Source organism: Pithys albifrons, chromosome 20 (genome assembly GCF_047495875.1).
Source record: "Pithys albifrons albifrons isolate INPA30051 chromosome 20, PitAlb_v1, whole genome shotgun sequence".
NCBI classification, from domain to species: domain Eukaryota; kingdom Metazoa; phylum Chordata; class Aves; order Passeriformes; family Thamnophilidae; genus Pithys; species Pithys albifrons.
In genome coordinates, this window is record NC_092477.1 from 11,216,503 (window position 1) to 11,234,149 (window position 17,647).

The 17,647-nt window shown below is 50.6% G+C and overlaps 1 protein-coding gene across 4 annotated transcripts in view; it reads left to right on the top strand.

The window, feature by feature from the left end:
- The window catches only part of NACC2 (NACC family member 2), a 63,705-nt gene extending 47,337 nt beyond the window's left edge, over window positions 1-16,368 (top strand). For all 4 annotated transcript variants that reach the window (XM_071574473.1, XM_071574476.1, XM_071574474.1 and 1 more), the window contains exons 3-6: window positions 6,098-6,265; window positions 9,056-9,161; window positions 9,496-9,593; window positions 10,507-16,368. In XM_071574473.1, the coding sequence (XP_071430574.1) occupies window positions 6,098-6,265; window positions 9,056-9,161; window positions 9,496-9,593; window positions 10,507-11,006 (872 nt within the window). In that variant the 3' untranslated portion in view covers window positions 11,007-16,368. The remainder of the gene's footprint in view (window positions 1-6,097; window positions 6,266-9,055; window positions 9,162-9,495; window positions 9,594-10,506) is intronic.
- The last annotated feature ends 1,279 nt before the right edge of the window (window positions 16,369-17,647 follow it).

Here is a 17,647-nt window from a genome sequence, read left to right on the forward strand (position 1 = left end):
GACAGCAAGGAAAGAGGGCAGGGAAGAGCCCAGAATCCAGAGTGATGCAGCCCATGCAGCATCCCGAGCCCAGGCTGGGCACGACGCGCTGCAGCGCCGTAAATCACGGCCGTGCCGCTGGGAAGTGCAGCCTGATGGAATGAGGAGCTGCTCCAGCTGCAGGAGTGTGACCTGACCCTGCAGGGTCCCACTGGCCCCTGCTCACCCTGCAGTGGCCACTCTGACAGGGGGAGCTTGGCAGCCCAGAGCTCATAGAATCATAGAATCAATTGGGCTGGAAAAGACCCCCGAGATCATCAAGTCCAACCCTTGGGCCAACTCCAGTCCCTTTACCAGATCATGGCACTCAGTGCCACGGCCAAGCTCACTTTAAAAACCTCCAGGGATGGGGAATCCACCCCTCTCTGGGCAGCCCATTCCAATCCCTGAGCACTCTCTCTGCAAAGAATTTTTTTCTGCTCTCCAACTTCAATTTCCCCTGGCAGAGCTTGAGCCCATCGTGCCCCCTTGTCCTATTGCTGAGTGCCTGGGAGAAGAGACCAACCCCCACCTGGCCAGAACTTCCCTTCAGGCAGTTCCAGACAGTGCTGAGGTCACCTCTGAGCCTCCTCTTCTCCAGGCTGAACACCCCCAGCTCCCTCAGCCTCTCCCCACAGCACTTGTGCTCCAGTCCCTCCTCCAGCCTCGTTGCTCTTCTCAGTTGGGTTGGGAGAGACCTCTGAGATCATCAAATCCAACCCTTGATCCAACCCTACTGTGATCACCAGCCCAGGGCACTCTGTGCCCTGGGCTGGTGATCACAGTGGGGTTGGATCAAGACATGGTGGATTCTCTGTCCCAGTCCCTTCTCCAGCCTCATTGCTCTTCTCTGGCCCCGCTCCAGCCCCTCAATCTCTTTCCTGACCTGAGGGGCCCAGAACTGAACACAACACTCAAGGTGTGACCTCACCAAGGCAGAGTCCAGGGGAAGGGTCACTGCCCTGGGCCTGCTGGCCATGCTATTTTTGATTGGTTTTTTAGGGAAATAAAGGGGTCAAGGGATGCCTTGGTTATTCCACTCTGGAATTTCACTGGGGGATTCAGACCTGCCAGCTGCTGGAAGCCACACTGTGTGGCTTTAGTTGAGAAAGTGGTGATGGGTCAGAAGGATCTTGGAGGTCTTTTCCAACATGATTGGGGGGGTTTGTGTGCCAGCAGGAGCTGGGCAGTGCCAGCATCTCCCATCCCAGCGCCGGGAGCAGGAGGAGGCTCAGGAGGAGGCTCAGGAGGAGGCTCAGCCCCACACCAGGGGCTCAAAGCCTCTGCCCTTTTTTGGCATTAAACTCCCAGTCCCATTTTCCTCCCTGTAAAACACAGATGTTTAATTTTAGGCTGGCAGATGTTTCACTCCTGGCTGAGAGCTGAGGCAAAGGCAAGATAGGGGTATTTATAAACCAGTAATATTTTTCCTATACTAATTCCAGATTACCTCCCTGTATAAATAGGTCACAAATCAAATCTCTGCATTCCAGTGCCTTGTTATAAATGTACTATTTGGACAGTGTAAACTCTCCCAGTTGGGGCTCTGTGATGGATCTGGCCTGTGGTGCCTCTCTGTGTCCTCTGCCACAGGTTCACACACTCAGCTCATGCTGCTGGTGCCGTGACAGGGGGACATTTTTGGGGTGGTTCCACTGCCAGTGAAAACCTGCTGATGGGATGGAAATGTTGGTTAAATTGTGCTGTTTGAAAAGATTTCTTGCCATGTAGGAGACAGGGGAGAACCATCCAGGTGTTGCATCCCTGGTGACTGGTGGTGCAGCAGCTGGAGATGTTTTCTCAGGCCTTTTCATCAGGGCTTGAGACTTCTGTTTTCATGTTGGGACTCTGTAAACGTTCACTTTTGGGTGGGGCTCCACCACTCTTGTCTTTCTGTATCTCCAAATTCCAGTTCTAAATGATAAATAGTTGTTTCCTGCCCACAGGATTATATTGAAGTTGATGTGCAGTTTTGAGAGCCCAGACTGGTGGGAATTGGGGTTTCATGAATGATTTTGGAGCCCTGGTGTTGGGACTGTCAGGAACTAAGGGGATAAGTGAGTGCTGGTGCCAGGAGTGTGCCCAGCAGTTCCCAGAGGTGCCAAACCCCAGACACTCACCCAAGCAGCTTGTTGCCCATCACTGGGGAGGGTCAGTGTGGGCTCAGCATCTCTGCTCCCAAACACCTCAGGTGGGATGTGCAGCCATCCTGGAGTCCCCAAACCCTTGTGGGCTCAGCACAAAGGGGCTGGAAGGCACTGCTGGACAGGACAGTGTGTTTTGGGGACAAGGGGGACATGTGTCCCAACATCATGCAGAGCCTGGAGCATGGACCACTCAGTTAGTCTGTTAGGCTGTTTCTTCAGCCAGAAAAACCCCAGAAAAATGGCAATTTTCCATTCTGGAGCACCTGTTGCAGCTGCAGCATCCATATAAGTTTGGGATGAAAGGATATATCAGAACAGATAAAATATTCCAGTATTTGGCTGGCAGCTCTCGTGGCTTCCTCTGTAATGATTTCCTGCCCCTCTTTGCTGGCTGGGAGCTCCTCTCTTGGTCAGGAACAAAACTGTATCAAACAATACTTGCCATTGTTTGCCCTTTCATTCAAAGGGAAGGAGCTGCTGCCCTCTGAAGATACAGATTAATTAGAGGCGAATCCTCTCCTGTTCTCTGGAGCATAAAGGCCAAACAGAGTGGCTTTCTTTGGAAACAGGGCCCAGAGTGGCTCTTGTATCCTGCTCCTTTACATAACTGATTGCTATCTGCTCAGTGGAGGTGGCACTGAAAGCCCAAAATCTCTGCTTGGTTTTGTTTAGGATCGTGGAGTTTTGCTAATGCTTGAATGGCAACAAAGCCCCCAAAGTGATTCGTGGCTGTGTTTAATAAGAGATTTACAGACAGCAACTCAGCAGGACAAATGTAACCAAAATCCAGCAGTGGGTTGAGTTACAGTTGGTCTTTTTAGCTGAATTTTAGTTTGTTTTAAGGAGTATTTGATTTCACAGGAAGAAATAGAAACTTCTCCGTGGCTCCTTGTGTAGGAAGTGAAATATTATCAAAAGCAAAGCTCTTGCAGGCAGGATTGTCTTCCTGAAAAGCTGCTTTTCATTCAGGAAACGTACTTGACACCGAATTTTTCCAGGGAGGTGGAATGAACCCAGAGCTTGTGCTCATCTTTCTCTATCCCTGGGTCATTGTTGCAACCCCAGAATCTCTTTGGCCCTAAAATTTGGTTCTTTATTGGGTGTTTGCTCTGGAAGGTGGTGGAGCAGGGGGGTTTGGCCTTGCCCACTGGAGCTGGTTGCACTGGGGGGGGGTTTAAGTGCTTAATTTCTTCAGGAAATTCCACCAGCCTGGAGGAAGACTCTTGATGAGAAGGGAGGAGGTTCAAGGCTGAGGTCTCCTCAGTGTTGGGTCACAGGCCCAGGACCTTCTGCTCTGAGCTCTGTCTCATTTGGGTTATTGATTGCAGCTACTTTCCCTGGAGACCCATGGCCTTTTCATCAGTAAAACAATACCAGGAGGCCTCTAAGAGACCTTCTGAGAGTCCCTGTGGGTCTGAGCATCCTTCAGCAGCTCCACATCTGCTGCTTTTAGGGGGTGATGGAGGTTGTTGGGGCTTTTCACCTCCATAAGTGGTTAAAGTAAGAATGAAATATTAAAAATGCAGTTCTACCCCACCTGGGCAGAGAGGGGGGATTGGATGGGTTATGCACACACCTCATAGGGGTTATATAGAGAATTTTACCTTTCAATTCAGCCTCTGTGTGACCTGCAGAGGACTCTGGTGGGAGCTCACTGGGGTGTCCATTCCTGCCTTGCCAGAGCCAAGAATCCTGGGAAGGACAGCAGAGCAGGACTTGCCTGGGTGCTGATCCCTCCATACCCACCACCCCTCTCCTTTTGGTTTGTTTAAGCTGGAAAGTATTATTATTTAATTGGACATACTCTGCTCACTCTGTCAAAGCCTCGAAGTACAGCAGGTCTTTGAGATTCTCCCTTGGTGTGAGCAGAATTTGACCCCCATTTGACCCCTTGGACCAAGGGCTGTACTTGATGATCTCGGAGGTCTTTTCCAACCCAGTCAATTCTATGATTCTGTGATCTCCAGTGGGATCTTGGATCTGGATGTTTGGGAACACTGTTAAACAGGGAATATTGCAGTTGGGGAAAGTTGTCTGTCAGGAGCTGTGATGGCAAGAGAAGTTGGTTTAACAGCACCCTGTGAATTGTTCTGCTGCTGTTTGGTCCTTCATCACTGGAGGAAACGCTGCTGTCCACGAGCAGGGGGCACCCTCCTGGTATTCCCAGGATTCTGGGGCAGCAGGGAGTGCTGGGGTGGGATGCTGCCAGCCCTGTGCCCGCATGGGATGCCACGGCACAGCCTGGAGTGCAGGGCATGTCCTACTTAGAACACTGTGCCATTGTCCCCGAGCCACCAGCCCCGGTTACTGCAGCAACAGCGCCACAGAGCTGGGGATTCATCTGCACCGAGCAACAGTGGCCCCAGAGCTCGGCAGGGGCTGCAGGGACAGGCACCTCTGGGGCAGGAGACATTCTGGGGGCAGAAAGGAGGCTCCTTGCTGCAGGGTTTTGTCCCCAGACAGCAAAGCACAGAGCTGGGCTTGGTTTTGTGTGTGGCATTGAGTGCAATATCCATCAGTTTTGGGGAAAGGGATCATTGCAGAGCTGGGCTGGGTTTGTGCCTGGCATTGGGCACAATATCCATCAGTTTGGGGGGGAAAGGGATCGTTGCAGAGCTGGGCTGAGTTTGTGCCTGGCATTGGGCACAATATCCATCAGTCTGGGGGAAAAGGGGATGGATCATTGCAGGGCTGGGCTGGGTTTGTGCCTGGCACTGGGCACAATATCCATCAGTTTGGGGAAAAGGAGGGATCCTTTGGACTTGATTCTGTGCCTGGCATTGGGCACAGTATCCATCAGTTTGGGGTAAAAGGGGGGTGGATCATTGCAGAGCTGGGCTTGGTTTTGTGCCTGGTACTGGGCACAATATCCCTCAGTTTTTTTGGGAAAAGGGGATGGATCGTTGCAGAGCTGGGCTTGTTTGTGTCTGGCATTGGGCACAATACCCATCAGTTTGAGGGGAAAAGGGGGGATCATTGCAGGGCTGGTTCAGCCCTGGGTCTGCTCCCACCACACCCTGCACTGGATGTGCACCCACTCAGCACTGGTTTGCTGTCAAAAATTGTCATTTTAAGCAATCCTGTGGTCTTGGACTGTAAATGTGATTGAGAAACAAATCTGTGTGCCCACAAGTCCCAGTGCCCAGCACTCCCAGCTTTTCCATGATCCTGGTTGCTGCTGGGCAGTACAGGGCTCTGGGGATGGCACACTGGGGCAAATTGGGAAAATCTGATATTTTGGGTTTGAAGCAACGTCTTACTAAGATTTTTTGGCTTGTTGGTTGAGGTTTCTCTTGCTGTTGGGAGGAAATGTTGCCCTCAAGAGGCAAAGAAGGTGCTTTGGAGGGGGAGTTGGAGATGCTGTCCTTGACAGAGCCTGTGGTGACCTTTCTCAGGTCTGGATTTTAACGTCAGGAGGGAAAAAAAAAGCCCAGAAAAGTAGTTGTGGTGCTGCTGCAGGTGTTGCTCAGTTCCCTGCCTGCTTTAGAAGCCCCTGGTGGAGGAACCTGCCGCTCTTCTGGGAGCGTTTGGGAAGGCAGCTCCCTGTGCCAGCTGTGCAGGGCTGCCCATTTTCATAAATGATTAACTCAGGGAAAGTTAAAGCATAATGAGCTGCCAAGAATCCCTGCTGCAGAATTCCAGGCTGCTGTGGAGGATGGAGGGGGAGAGCAGGGGATTTTTCCCAGCTTTCAGGTGGCACCTGCCCTGCGGCCGAGCGAGCGCTCGCACATCTGGAGGGAGGAATATTTCCACCTGGAGGGAGGAATATTTCCACCTGGAGGGAGGAATATTTTCACCTGGAGGGAGAATATTCCCACCTGGAGGGAGGAATATTTCCACCTGCCACATGGGAAAGTCAAAGGCTGACCTTCTGGCAGTGTTGTGCCTGCATACTAAGTTGTTTTAATGGCTTTCCCTTTCCATTTTCGAAGTTGCTCAAGAGAAGCCAGAGCAGATCCCGCTGGAGAACCGTTCCTGTGTCCTCATCCGACGGGATCTCGTTGCTCTCCCTGCCAGTCTCATCAGCCAGATCGGGTACCGGTGCCACCCAAAACTCTACTCAGAGGGAGATCCTGGAGAAAAACTTGAGCTCGTTGCAGGTAACGAGGAGTAACTTTTCCTTCCTTGGTGTTTTCCTTCTGGAATTGTGTTCTCCATCTTGCTGGTGTCGTGCATCTTGTGTGCCCTTGCTGTGTCTTTCTGGAATTATTCATCACCAATCATCTTTTGAAAAGTTCTGAGTTTCCTTTAATTTGCTGATAGGAAAAAAAATGTGTCATTAACAGGATTTATTCAATTGAATTAATTTAGCATTTTAATTGAATTCTGCAGCTCGTGTTCTTCCCCATCGGTGGGAGCTGCAGCTCGGCCGTGTTTTCATTTGGATGCTCAGATCTAAAAACCCAACACACCCTCCCCCCAAAATTATCACATTATAGAATTCACAAAGCAAAGGAGATAAAATTTGTGTCAGTGAACAAGCTTTGGAAAACCTGGAGAAGTTCCTCTAAAGATTTACTGAACAGCAGGAAGGAAGAGAAGGAACTGAGTTTGGTCCGTTCTTCTGTCTTTATTTTCATTTTGGGGGGAATTTACAGTATTGGGAGAATTTGCTCCTTCTCTATGAAGGATTTATGGCCAGTGTGAGGTGGAAGTTGTTTAGTTTTGATGCCACTGGTGATGTAGAGCTGATATAATACCTGCAAAGCCCTTGGTACAAAAAGGCACAATCAATCCAAATCAGTTGTTCTTCCTTTCTGCCCATTTATCTCTTGGTGAGTAGCAGGATTTTGTTTTCAGGCTGTAGAAGGACTGAGGCTTTCAGGGGATGCCCTGGAAGGTTTCAAAGACCCAGGATGGGACTTTGATGGAAGGCAAAGCCCAGCAAACCACCACAAGTATTTCTTTTGTATCTGGAATATTCATTTTGTGCCCATTTACATTTTATGTGAGACTTCTTAAAACCATCGAGTGGTGCAGGTTATTTTCACAGTGAGAGCTGCAAATTGGCTTGAGGCAGCTCTGCTTGATTTACATTTTTCAATCTGGAAAAAAGAGAGTAGATGAATATCACTAACTGATAGTGGCTGCCTTGGTTGTTTATCATTTATTAAAGTGAAGTTCCCCTCGGTGCTGTCTGGTGTTCTCTGTGATGCCTTATCTCTTAAAAGACAAAATAAACTCAGCTAATTCCTGTCTCAGACCTGGGGAGACCTGGAGGGGGGGGCTTGGTCCTGCCAGGAAAGTTTTCCTCAACTCTCCATGGGGAGTGTTTTCCTTTTGGCTCTGATTTTTCATGCCATGATTTGTTCTGCCAGCTTGAGCAGCAACCTCAGAGAGGATCTGCAGCAGGTCTGAGGTCATGCCAGCCCATCTGAGGGCCAGGCTGTGTGTGGAAGGGAGGATGGGGAAGAAAAATGGGGAATATTTGCATGGAATCCTGGAGTATCCTGAGCTGGAAGGGACCCTTAAGGATCACTGAGTTCAGCTCCCTAAAACTCAAAACTCTTACTGGAATACAAGGAAGATGATGGGATGGCTCAGAGATCCAGGGGGATGCTGGATCCTGGCACAGCATTTGTGGCCTGTGTGTGCCAGGGAAGGTGCCAGGCTCAGGCTCAGGCTCTGCTTCATCCAGGAGATCAGGGACAACCATCTCTCCTGGAAATCCAGGAGGTGCTTTTATTTAGATGGTTTTGTACCTTGAGAGCAGAGTGTGTTCTGGATCCAGATATGACCCATTATTTAAACTTAATTAAAAGCAAATATCAAAACTGGCTCATGTAACAGAATGCTGGAAAAATGGGATAACGTCTCCCTGGAAGCTGATGCTGAGGCAGGAATGGTTTGTCTGTGTGTAAAATAAAGGAGTTTGATACCAAACCCTCTGTAAAGCTCTGCCAGACCCCTGGACATGTCCAGCTGCTTTGCAGAGGCTCCTTTTTCCAGAAAACATCCTTAAAGGCAGCACATTCCAAGTGAGCTGTTCCTGTGCATTAGAAGGAAAATTCCCTGCTCAGCAGAGGAATCAAGAGGTGATGGGCTGGGCTTTTGGAAAGGGTTAGATCTGCACCCAAGTACCTCTCCTGTGCTAGATGGGGGTTTTCTTTCATTTCTACCTACAGTCTCTCACTGGAAACAAGAAAAGGTCAAATGCATTGGGGTTTTCTTCCTTTAGAAAGAATAAATAATCTGATCTGTACATACAAAATCACAGCATAAAGCCTTGCCCTGTGTGTGGTGGTGAGAAAAGAACAGTCCTTTCATTTCATTTCCTTGGACTTCCTTTCTGCACAGATAAAATTGGGTGCTGGGCCTTGCCAAGGCCCCCAGGGGACTGTGGTGAGAGGCCCTGCTGGGCTTTTCCACAAATCCTGCTGTCCTTGCTGGGCTTCCACAGGAGCACGTGAGGGACACGCTCCTGCCTGGGGAGGAGCTGCTGGTGGCTCTGGGACCATGGCAGGGCTCTCATGGTGGCTCTGGGACCATGGCAGGGCTCTCATGGTGGCTCTGGGACCATGGCAGGGCGCTCATGGTGGCTCTGGGAGCTTGGCACGGCTCTCATGGTGGCTCTGGGACCATGGCAGGGCTCTCATGGTGGCTCTAGGACCTTTCATGGTGGCTCCGGGACCATGGCAGGGCTCTCATGGTGGCTCTGAGACCATAGCAGGGCTCTCTTAGTGGCTCTGTGACCATGGCAGGGCTTTCCTGGTGGCTCTGGGACCATGGCAGGGCTCTCATGGTGGCTCTGGGACCATAGCACGGCTCTCATGGTGGCTCTGTGACCATGGCAGGGCTCTCATGGTGGCTCTGGTACCATGGCAGGGCTCTCATGGTGGCTCTGGGACCATGGCAGGGCTCTCAGTGGCTCCTCCTCTCCACCCCTGCAGGCTCAGGTGTTTACATCACCCGGGGGCAGCTGATGAATTGCCACCTCTGTGCTGGTGTCAAACACAAGGTGCTCCTGAGACGACTCCTGGCCACCTTCTTCGATCGGTATGTCCTGGTGCTCCCTGTGCTCTCCCAAGGGATCGGTTCCCTTCATTTCCATGGGGTTTATGGGTGCTCCCTGTGCTCTCCCAAGGGATCAGTTCCCTCCATTTCCCTGGAGTTTATGGCTGCTCCACCCCCTGCATGTGCCACACTCCATTCTGTGCTTTCTCTTAATGATGCTCAAACCCAGTTTTCCGTTTTTCATTTCCATGCACAAAGTTTGCCAATTCTTTACCTTGAAATCCTGGTGATGCCTCCAGCAGAAGCTGCAGGAGGGCAGGGCAGTGGCTGTCCCTGCAGTCCCCACCCTGAGCAGCCTCCTGTGCCTCTCCCACAGGAACACCCTTGCCAACAGCTGCGGAACTGGAATCCGGTCCTCCACCAGCGATCCCAGCAGGAAGCCCTTGGACAGCAGAGTCCTTAATGCAGTCAAATGTAAGGACAGAGGTTTGCTGCTTGGGTGGGACAACGTGCCAAGGGCAGAGCCCACACCTGAGCAGAGAAGGCCATCTCTGTTGTGTCATGGTGGTGGAATTAAATTACAGGAAATTAATTTTTTAAGTTGCATCATTTTTTGATTGCCCAGAGCAGCTGTGACTGCCCCATCCCTGGAAGTCTTCAAGGCCAGGTTGGAGCAACCTGAGCTGGTAGAAGGTGTCCCTTCCCATGGTAGGGGATGGAACAAGGTCATCTTTAAGGTCCCTTCCAACCCAAACCATTCCATGAGTCTGTAATTTGGCAGGGCTGAAGTTAATTTTTGGTGGATTTTGTCAGTATCTGAATATGAAACGTCACTGCTACTTGACTGGTTTGCTCTATTCTATAGCACTTATTCTGCAGTTAATGAATTTATTGATAGGTGCTCTAAAAAGGTATTTAAATTGGGGATTTGGCAACATTTAGAGCAGTTGGTCTTCAGCAATAAATGGGCCCCCAGGAACCAGAGAACCCCCAAATCCTTCAGCCCTGCTGGGTGGGATCTGCTCTCCATCAGCTGCTCCCTTAGTTTTACTCTATTTCCTGAAATATATTTTGGAAACTTATTTTTTTAAATATAGATAAAATGGGAGCCCTGCTGCAGATCCCTGGAGGTGCTGGGGAGTGAGGGGCTGGATGTTGTGCCATGGGCTGGTGATCCCAGGGAGGTTGGATCAAGGGTTGGACTTGATGATCTCAGAGGTCTCTTCCAGCCCAGATGATTCTGTGGGTGAACCTCCTCTCCGTGGCTCCTGCCCATGCTGAGCCTTGCTCAGACTCACCTCTGTGCCACCTCTGTGCCACCTCTGTGCCACCTCTGTGCCGGTCCCTCCGAGCTCTCAGCCCTGTGTATCCCTCCCTGTCTTTGCAGTGTATTGTCAGAATTTTGCCCCGAGCTTTAAGGAGAGCGAGATGAACGTTATCGCGGCCGACATGTGCACCAACGCCCGCCGCGTCCGCAAGCGCTGGCTGCCCAAGATCAAGTCCATGCTGCCCGAGGGGATGGAGATGTACCGCACCGTCATGGGCTCCACCACAAACAGTGTCCCCCTGGACCCCGAGTTCCAGCCCAACACTGCTCAGGTCTTCGAGCAGCGCATCTATGCAGAGAGGAGGAGCGACTCGGGGACTATCGTAGCCTTGAGAACTAACACAGTGAATGTAGAGCTGAGCAACGGATCCAACCAGTCCTTCGAACAGAGCGAGGACGCCGAGGGCGCCGGCTCCGTGATCCAGGAGGCAGCTGCCACAGATGCCCTGGCATCGGATACCCAAAGCACTCCCCAGCCTTTTGAGCAAGGCTCGGGCTCCTCCAGCCGGCCCGAGAGTCCCGTGAGGAGACAGGATGGTACTTACGGAGGGACTTTATAAAGAGAGCAAACATTTCATGACCTATAAGGGATCTGTAATACTAAAGCTGCTTGCATGCATTACTAATACAAAACAAAAAAATGTGATCAAGCCACTTACCTACTGAACTGCTACTGTTGCCTGAAAAAAATGTGATTTTTATTCTGCTTGTATTTAAAATTTATGAAGGAAATAATCGCATTCGTTATACTGTAAACGACTAGGTCTGTGGCGACCTACTTAAAAAAATATTGGGCTCCTTTTTTGATATTCCTGAGGTTAGTCTATAAGATTGTAGCTTTTTCTTTTTTTTTTTATTTTTTCCTTTCCTTTTTTTTTGTTTTGTTTAGTTTTGTTTTAAGAAGGGGAGGAGAAAAGCTAGCCACCCCCCACCCACCACCACCCCGTCATCACCCCATCCATCACTCAGCTCAGAAGTAAAGCCATCGGTAACCTTGTCCTCTAAGGAGGGTTCTGTCACTGACCAGGAAAGCGAGGTGTGTTCGGGTGCAGGTGCTGTGACTGGCCGTGTTTGTCTCTGCAAGGGCTCGAGCCAAGTGGGACAGGGCGGGGGAGATCCGGTGCTGGAGGGAGCCCCAGGCGGTGGGGCTGTGGTGCTGCTGTGCTGGGAGCTTTATCCAGCTCCCGGGAGCAGGGAAGGGTCCGTGGGAGTTGAGGCTGGCGCGTGTCGGGAGGACTGTGTGGGATGCAGGTGGAGAGCCTGGCCGGAGTTGTGGTTGTTGTCCTCGGTTTTTTTCCCCAATACGGCTGGGTTTGGGTTTGGTTTCTCCCTCCCTCCTTCCTTCCCTCCCTCCTTCCTTCCCTCCCTCCTTCCATCCCTCCTTCCCTCCTTCCCTCCTTTCCTCCTTCTCTCCTTCCCTCCCTCCTCTTTCCCTTCCCTCCCTCCCTCCCTTCCAGCAACTCCCTTTCCTTTGCTTCTCCGTGTTTGCCCCTTCACGTCACCCACTCCTGGGTGGACAGGCTGGTGTCACCCCGGTGGACCAGTGCAGGTCCTGGGTCACCTCCTGGGGGGCAGTGCCCCCCTCAGTGCCTGTGAAGGGATTTAGGGAGCAATCTGAGCATGGAAAGCACGTTGTTCTTGCTCCAAAGGGCCCGGAGCCAGGAGCTCTTGGAATCGGCTCCGGCAGCATCTGCAGCGAGGGCAGCACATGGTGCAGGGCTCACCCTCTGCCCCTCCCTCCCCTCCAGGCCAACCAGGCTCTTGATTTTTAATAATTTGGAGTGTATTGGATGAAAATTTAAAAAAAATTACATAGATTTATGCCCTTCTGTGAAGAGGTTCTGGGGAGGGGGAAGCACTTTGCCTCCTGCGCCCCCTCCCACAGCCCCTTCCAGGGAAAACCCAATGTGGAGTTACTTCTTTGTTTTCCTTGTTGCAGGCTGATGTCCCCAGGCTGTGGTGGCTTTGGTGGCCCCAGCTGGCCCTGGATGGCAACTCTGGGTGTCCCTGGAGGGTGAAGGGCAGCAGGTCCCAACTCTGCCCCTCGCCCTCCCAAACCCCAAAGTGACGGGAATGCTTTCCCAGCCCTGGCTCCACTGGGACACTGCGGCTTCCCCGGAGTGCTGGGGCTGGGCTGGCACACCCCGGGCACCCACAGGGATGCCAAGGTCCGGGTGCCCCCAAGGGATGGGGGGCAGTGACGTGAAAGCCAAGTTTGGCTTTTTTCCTTGTTTCTTTCCTTTTTTAACAATGATTATTTTTACTGTGACTTAACGACCTGCTTTAATGACGTTTGCAGCTTGTTCTTTAACACGTTTGGGACTAGAACAAGGTGCACAGAGTCACTTTTTGGCTGCTGTGGCTGTGCTCCTCTTTTCCTCCCTGCTTCATCCCTGCATCCAGACAGTGCTTTGCTCAGGGTTTTCTTCCTTCTTTGTATTTCCGATGGGAAAGGGGGAGCGGGGAGAGGATAACCCAACTTTTGGCCATTTGTTTTGTTTTCTTTGATACTTGAAGCAGTTTTTTGCATCATAATAATGAGGCTGCCCAGCCTGTGCCACTGCTCCTGACACAAAAAATCAGTGATGAGGGGGGTCCTGCCCCACGTCTTGCACAGCTCGTGGGATTTTGGCACAGCTTCGTGGGGAGACTGGGACATCCTGGACCAGGTGTCAGGGGGCTGATGCTGGTGGAGAGGTGTGGGATGCTTTGGAAGAGTGGGAATGAGCACAGCCAGGGGCTCTATTTGCACTTTACCCACGTCACTAAACAAAACTGGGGACCACAGGGCTGAGCTCGGGGTGGGTTTGTCCCCAGCCATCCCCAGGGGGACGGAGCCATCCGGCTCCTTGGCCCTGGGGGTGTCCCTGTGCCCCTGGCAGCAGCTGCTGGAGGGCAGCTTGGGGGAGCTCAGGGGGTCAGGTTTGGCTGAGGACCCTCCTGATCCCCAAAAGTTTGGGTTTGCCAAAAGTTTGAGGCAAGCTGGGAGCGCATCGGGGAGTGGGAGATCAAAAGTCGTCCCTTCTGTGTGTGTCTGTGTGCATATATATATATAAATATATATAGAGAAAAGGTATTGCAGAGGATTCCTCCTCCTTTTTGGCACTTGCTGGGATGGGGAGCAGGCTGAGCCCCCCAGCTGGGGCTGCACTTGGCTGTAGGGATTAATTCTGGACCAAACCTGTTCCCAGACAGCCAGCGGGGCCTCCGGGGGGGCAGCAGCAAAGTACTTGAATGGCTTAGGACAGAGAGTCTGGAGAGAGTCAAGTTGCACAGTGAAAATATATATTTTTATACCTAGCACAACTTCCTGTATATTTTGGGGGTTTTTTCTTTCTTTTTTTTTTCTTTCCTTTTTTTTTTTTTTTGATTTGGGTTTGTTTTATTAATTATTATTATTATTATTATTTTTATTAGGAAGGCAAACTTCTAAAATGTGAAGGGCGTTGGGTTTTTCCTTATCTGGTAGATGAGGGCAAGCATTTTGCACTAATGTTTCCTGTGTGTGGAGGATTAATGATATGTTTGAAAATGTTACATGGTAATGATTGTATTCTTCCGAGAAAAAAAAAAAACACAACTGAAAAAAAAAGGCAAAAAAAATAACCCCTTTAAAACACTGAATGTAAGGTGAGAACAGAGCAGTCCATCGATTGTATGCGGCTTTCCTGAGTGCCTTAGAATTTTTTGATCTTTTTTTTTCCAAGGAAAACAGATTAAGAAGATCAGATCATAACCAACTCCTTCCTCCTCTTTGTTTACGACACTATTTTCAATTCTAGAATTTGGGGCTGCTTTCTAATGTGAATAGGAAACTGCATCCATCTAGGTCTGACAGTGTAAAATCAGAGCATCAGTATTTATGGTATGTCTGCACCTTTATTCTTATGCTTGACTATTAGCAATATTACCTGTATATTATATATCTAAAGTTATACCAAGCACCTTTAAAGAGCGCAGAGTGTAAAGCACCCAGTTACTGCAGCTGCCATAGTGTAGGACCAGCTCCTCTCCTCCTCATTAGCGCTAATTAACGCGCCCCCCCCCCCCGAGCTGCCTCTTCGCCGGGGGCTGCATGACCTGACCCTGCGCTGCCTCTCCCGGGCTCGCCGTGTCCCTGCGGTGTCCCCCGGTGTCCCCCCCCGGTGTCCTTCCAGTGTCCCCCCGGTGTCCCCCCGGTGTCCCCCCCGGTGCCCTTCCAGTGTCCCCCCGGTGTCCCCGCGGTGTCCCCCCGGTGTCCTTCCAGTGTCCCCCCGGTGTCCCCCCGGTGTCCCTGCGGTGTCCCTCGTTGTCCCCGCGGTGTCCCCGCGGTGTCCCGGAGCCATTCCCACGCCGCTTTAATCCCCATTACCCCCGGGATCGAGGGCAGGAGCCGCTCGGGGGGGAGGGATGGATGGAGCGGCTCCTTTTGCCACCCCCGTGGGTCAGTTCTGCGGGTCGTGGATTCCCTGCGGGAATTCCCGGAGGGATGGATGGAGCGGCTCCTTTTGCCACCCCCGGGGGTCAGTTCTTGGGGTCGTGGATTCCCTGCGGGAATTCCCGGAGGGATGGATGGAGCGGCTCCTTTTGCCACCCCCGGGAGTCAGTTCTGCGGGTCGTGGATTCCCTGCGGGAATTCCCGGCGGGATGGATGGAGCGGCTCCTTTTGCCACCCCCGTGGGTCAGTTCTTGGGGTCGTGGATTCCCTGCGGGAATTCCCGGAGGGATGGATGGATGGAGCGGCTCCTTTTGCCACCTCCGGGGGTCAGTTCTTGGGGTCGTGGCTTCCCTGCGGGAATTCCTTGAGGATGAGCCGGTGTCGGGGCTGAGCGTGGCGCGCTCGGGGCTCGCAGGGTCCGATCCCCCCAAACTGGAATTGCCGCCGCCTTTGGGGGTTTGGGGGAGCGGACCCACCACTGGTCCTGCCCCAACGTGGCCACCGCCCTTTTTTGCTGGAAAGGCCCCCCGTGGAAACCCGGGATGAGCCGCGGGATCCCCCTGGCTGTGCCCCCCAGCCATCCATCCCATCGCCATCCGCAGCATCCCGGGATTCAACTGCTGTTCCAAGTGTTCCTGCTCCGAACGGTCGCGCTGTGCGAAGGGACCCCCGGAGGGAGGGCGGGACCCCCAGCCCGGAGCTCATTCCCACTGGGAATCCTCAACCCTCCCTTGAGTTTCTTCCACTGTTAAAGCGTTTTGCACAGACACACACACACAATAAAAAAAAAGAAAAAAAAATCGTGATTTTTATGTCAAGGTAAAAAAAAAGCCAAAACTTGCAATACTATTTTTAGCAGACAAGAAGAAGAATAATAGTAAAAAAAAATTAATAAATAAATGAAAAACAACGGAGTATAAATGTATAAATATTTTTGACTTGAACATTTGGATGGCACTTGATTCAAATAGAACATTAATCCTTTGGACAGAATGTTTGGGGGAAAAAAAAAGGACTTAAAAGTACAAGGTTGTTTTTAAAGCGTCTTCATAGGGTATTAAGTAGTACTGTAATTCATGACTGTTAAAAATACTTTCTGTGCTGTAAGGAAATCTCACAGTACCACTGAATTATGTTCCTCGACTGTCTCAGCCACGAACGTTGCTAGCTTCTTTTTTTTTTATTATTTTCTGTTGTTTTTTATCGTGCATTATTCACTAGTATTTATGTGCTCTTACTCTGTGTAGTTCAGACTGTTATTTTGTAGCCATGGCTGACACGATATATCAGTAACTAAAAAAAAAAAGAGAAAAGATGAAGACTCTCCCCCCCACCGCCCCGAGCTGGAACTGTGCTCATATAGCTGTTTTCATATGATGAAAAATCCATTTAAAAAAAGAGAAAAACAAAAAAAAAACACCCAACAACAACAACAACCCAATGTGATCATTAATTGTAAAACGCTTTGTAAAATTCACATTTACAAAATAATAAAGTAAATTACAATTAAAAGGTTTTCTTTGCTGTGTTTTCTGTCTGGGTGGTGGGTGGGAAAGAGGAGGGGTGGTTAAAGGGGCTCTGAGGGTTCAGATTCCCCTTCCAGGTATGAAACACACCCCAGACTTGACCAGTTAAAGGTTTTGTCCAAACCTGGGGGGTTTTGGAGTTCCCTGCCCAGCTCTGGGCTCTCTCCCCACTCTCCTGGTGTGGCTTGGGCACCTTTTGGCTTTTTTCCTGAACACATCACACATTCCCTCCTTCATACTTAGGGAAAAAACCTATTTATTGTTATTTTTATTATTATCATTACTATTTAAAACTGAATTTTCAGCCAAAGAGGCTGAGGTGGAGTGCCCAGGACCGAGGGTGCAATTCTGCTCTCTGTAATTCTTGCCCTTTTTTTTATTATTATTATTTTCCCAACCCAATTGGCCATAAAATTGCTGAGGAGCTGCATTTCCCCTGCTTAGCACAATAGAAGTGCCCAAAAAACCACTTGCATTTGGGGTTTCATTTAATCTCATCTCACTGCAAGGAAAAACACAGAAAACTTGGATGCTCCTGTGCGTTCCAGAAACCATTTCAAACCGATTTATTCTAAATGAGTTGTTATAATCAGAATTTTCCTTATGAGCAGCTTTCTTGCAAACGTCAGGATTTCAGGGGGAAAGGGAAAAAAAATAAATAAATAAAAAACCCCAACCCATCGTCCTCCCAATCCAATATTTCAAACTGATTACTCCTAAACACCAGCGCTGAAATTGGGGCTTTGGTGTGCAGCATTGTCAGAGTGGGTGTATTATGATCTGCAGAGAGTATAAAAAGATAAATGAGTTATTTAACCAAGCAAACGACGTTGCTGTGGAAATGGGCTGAGGGAAATGTGTGTGTGTGTGGGGGGGGGGTTGGTTCCTGCCGGGAGGGCACCGGGACTGCGGCACCGGGAGAGCCAACTGGGCTGCTGGGCAGGGGCTCTGCTGGGCATTCGTGGCATTGGTTTCATTGCTGTTGGCATCAAACAGGAGGTTTCCCCCAGCCTGGTGTGGGGTCAGGATTTTGGCAGTGCCCTCCAGGTGGGAGGGAAACAGCCAAGGGAGGGGCACCCATGGGTGAGCTCTGCCCCAGGGCATGGAAAATTGGCTGTTTTATCACAGAATCCCAAACTATTCTGAGTTGGGAGGGACCCACCAGGATCATCGAGTCCAACTCATCAGCCAGTGACCCACACAGGGGATTGAACCCATGACCTTGGTGTTATTACAACCAAGTTTTAACCAACTGAGC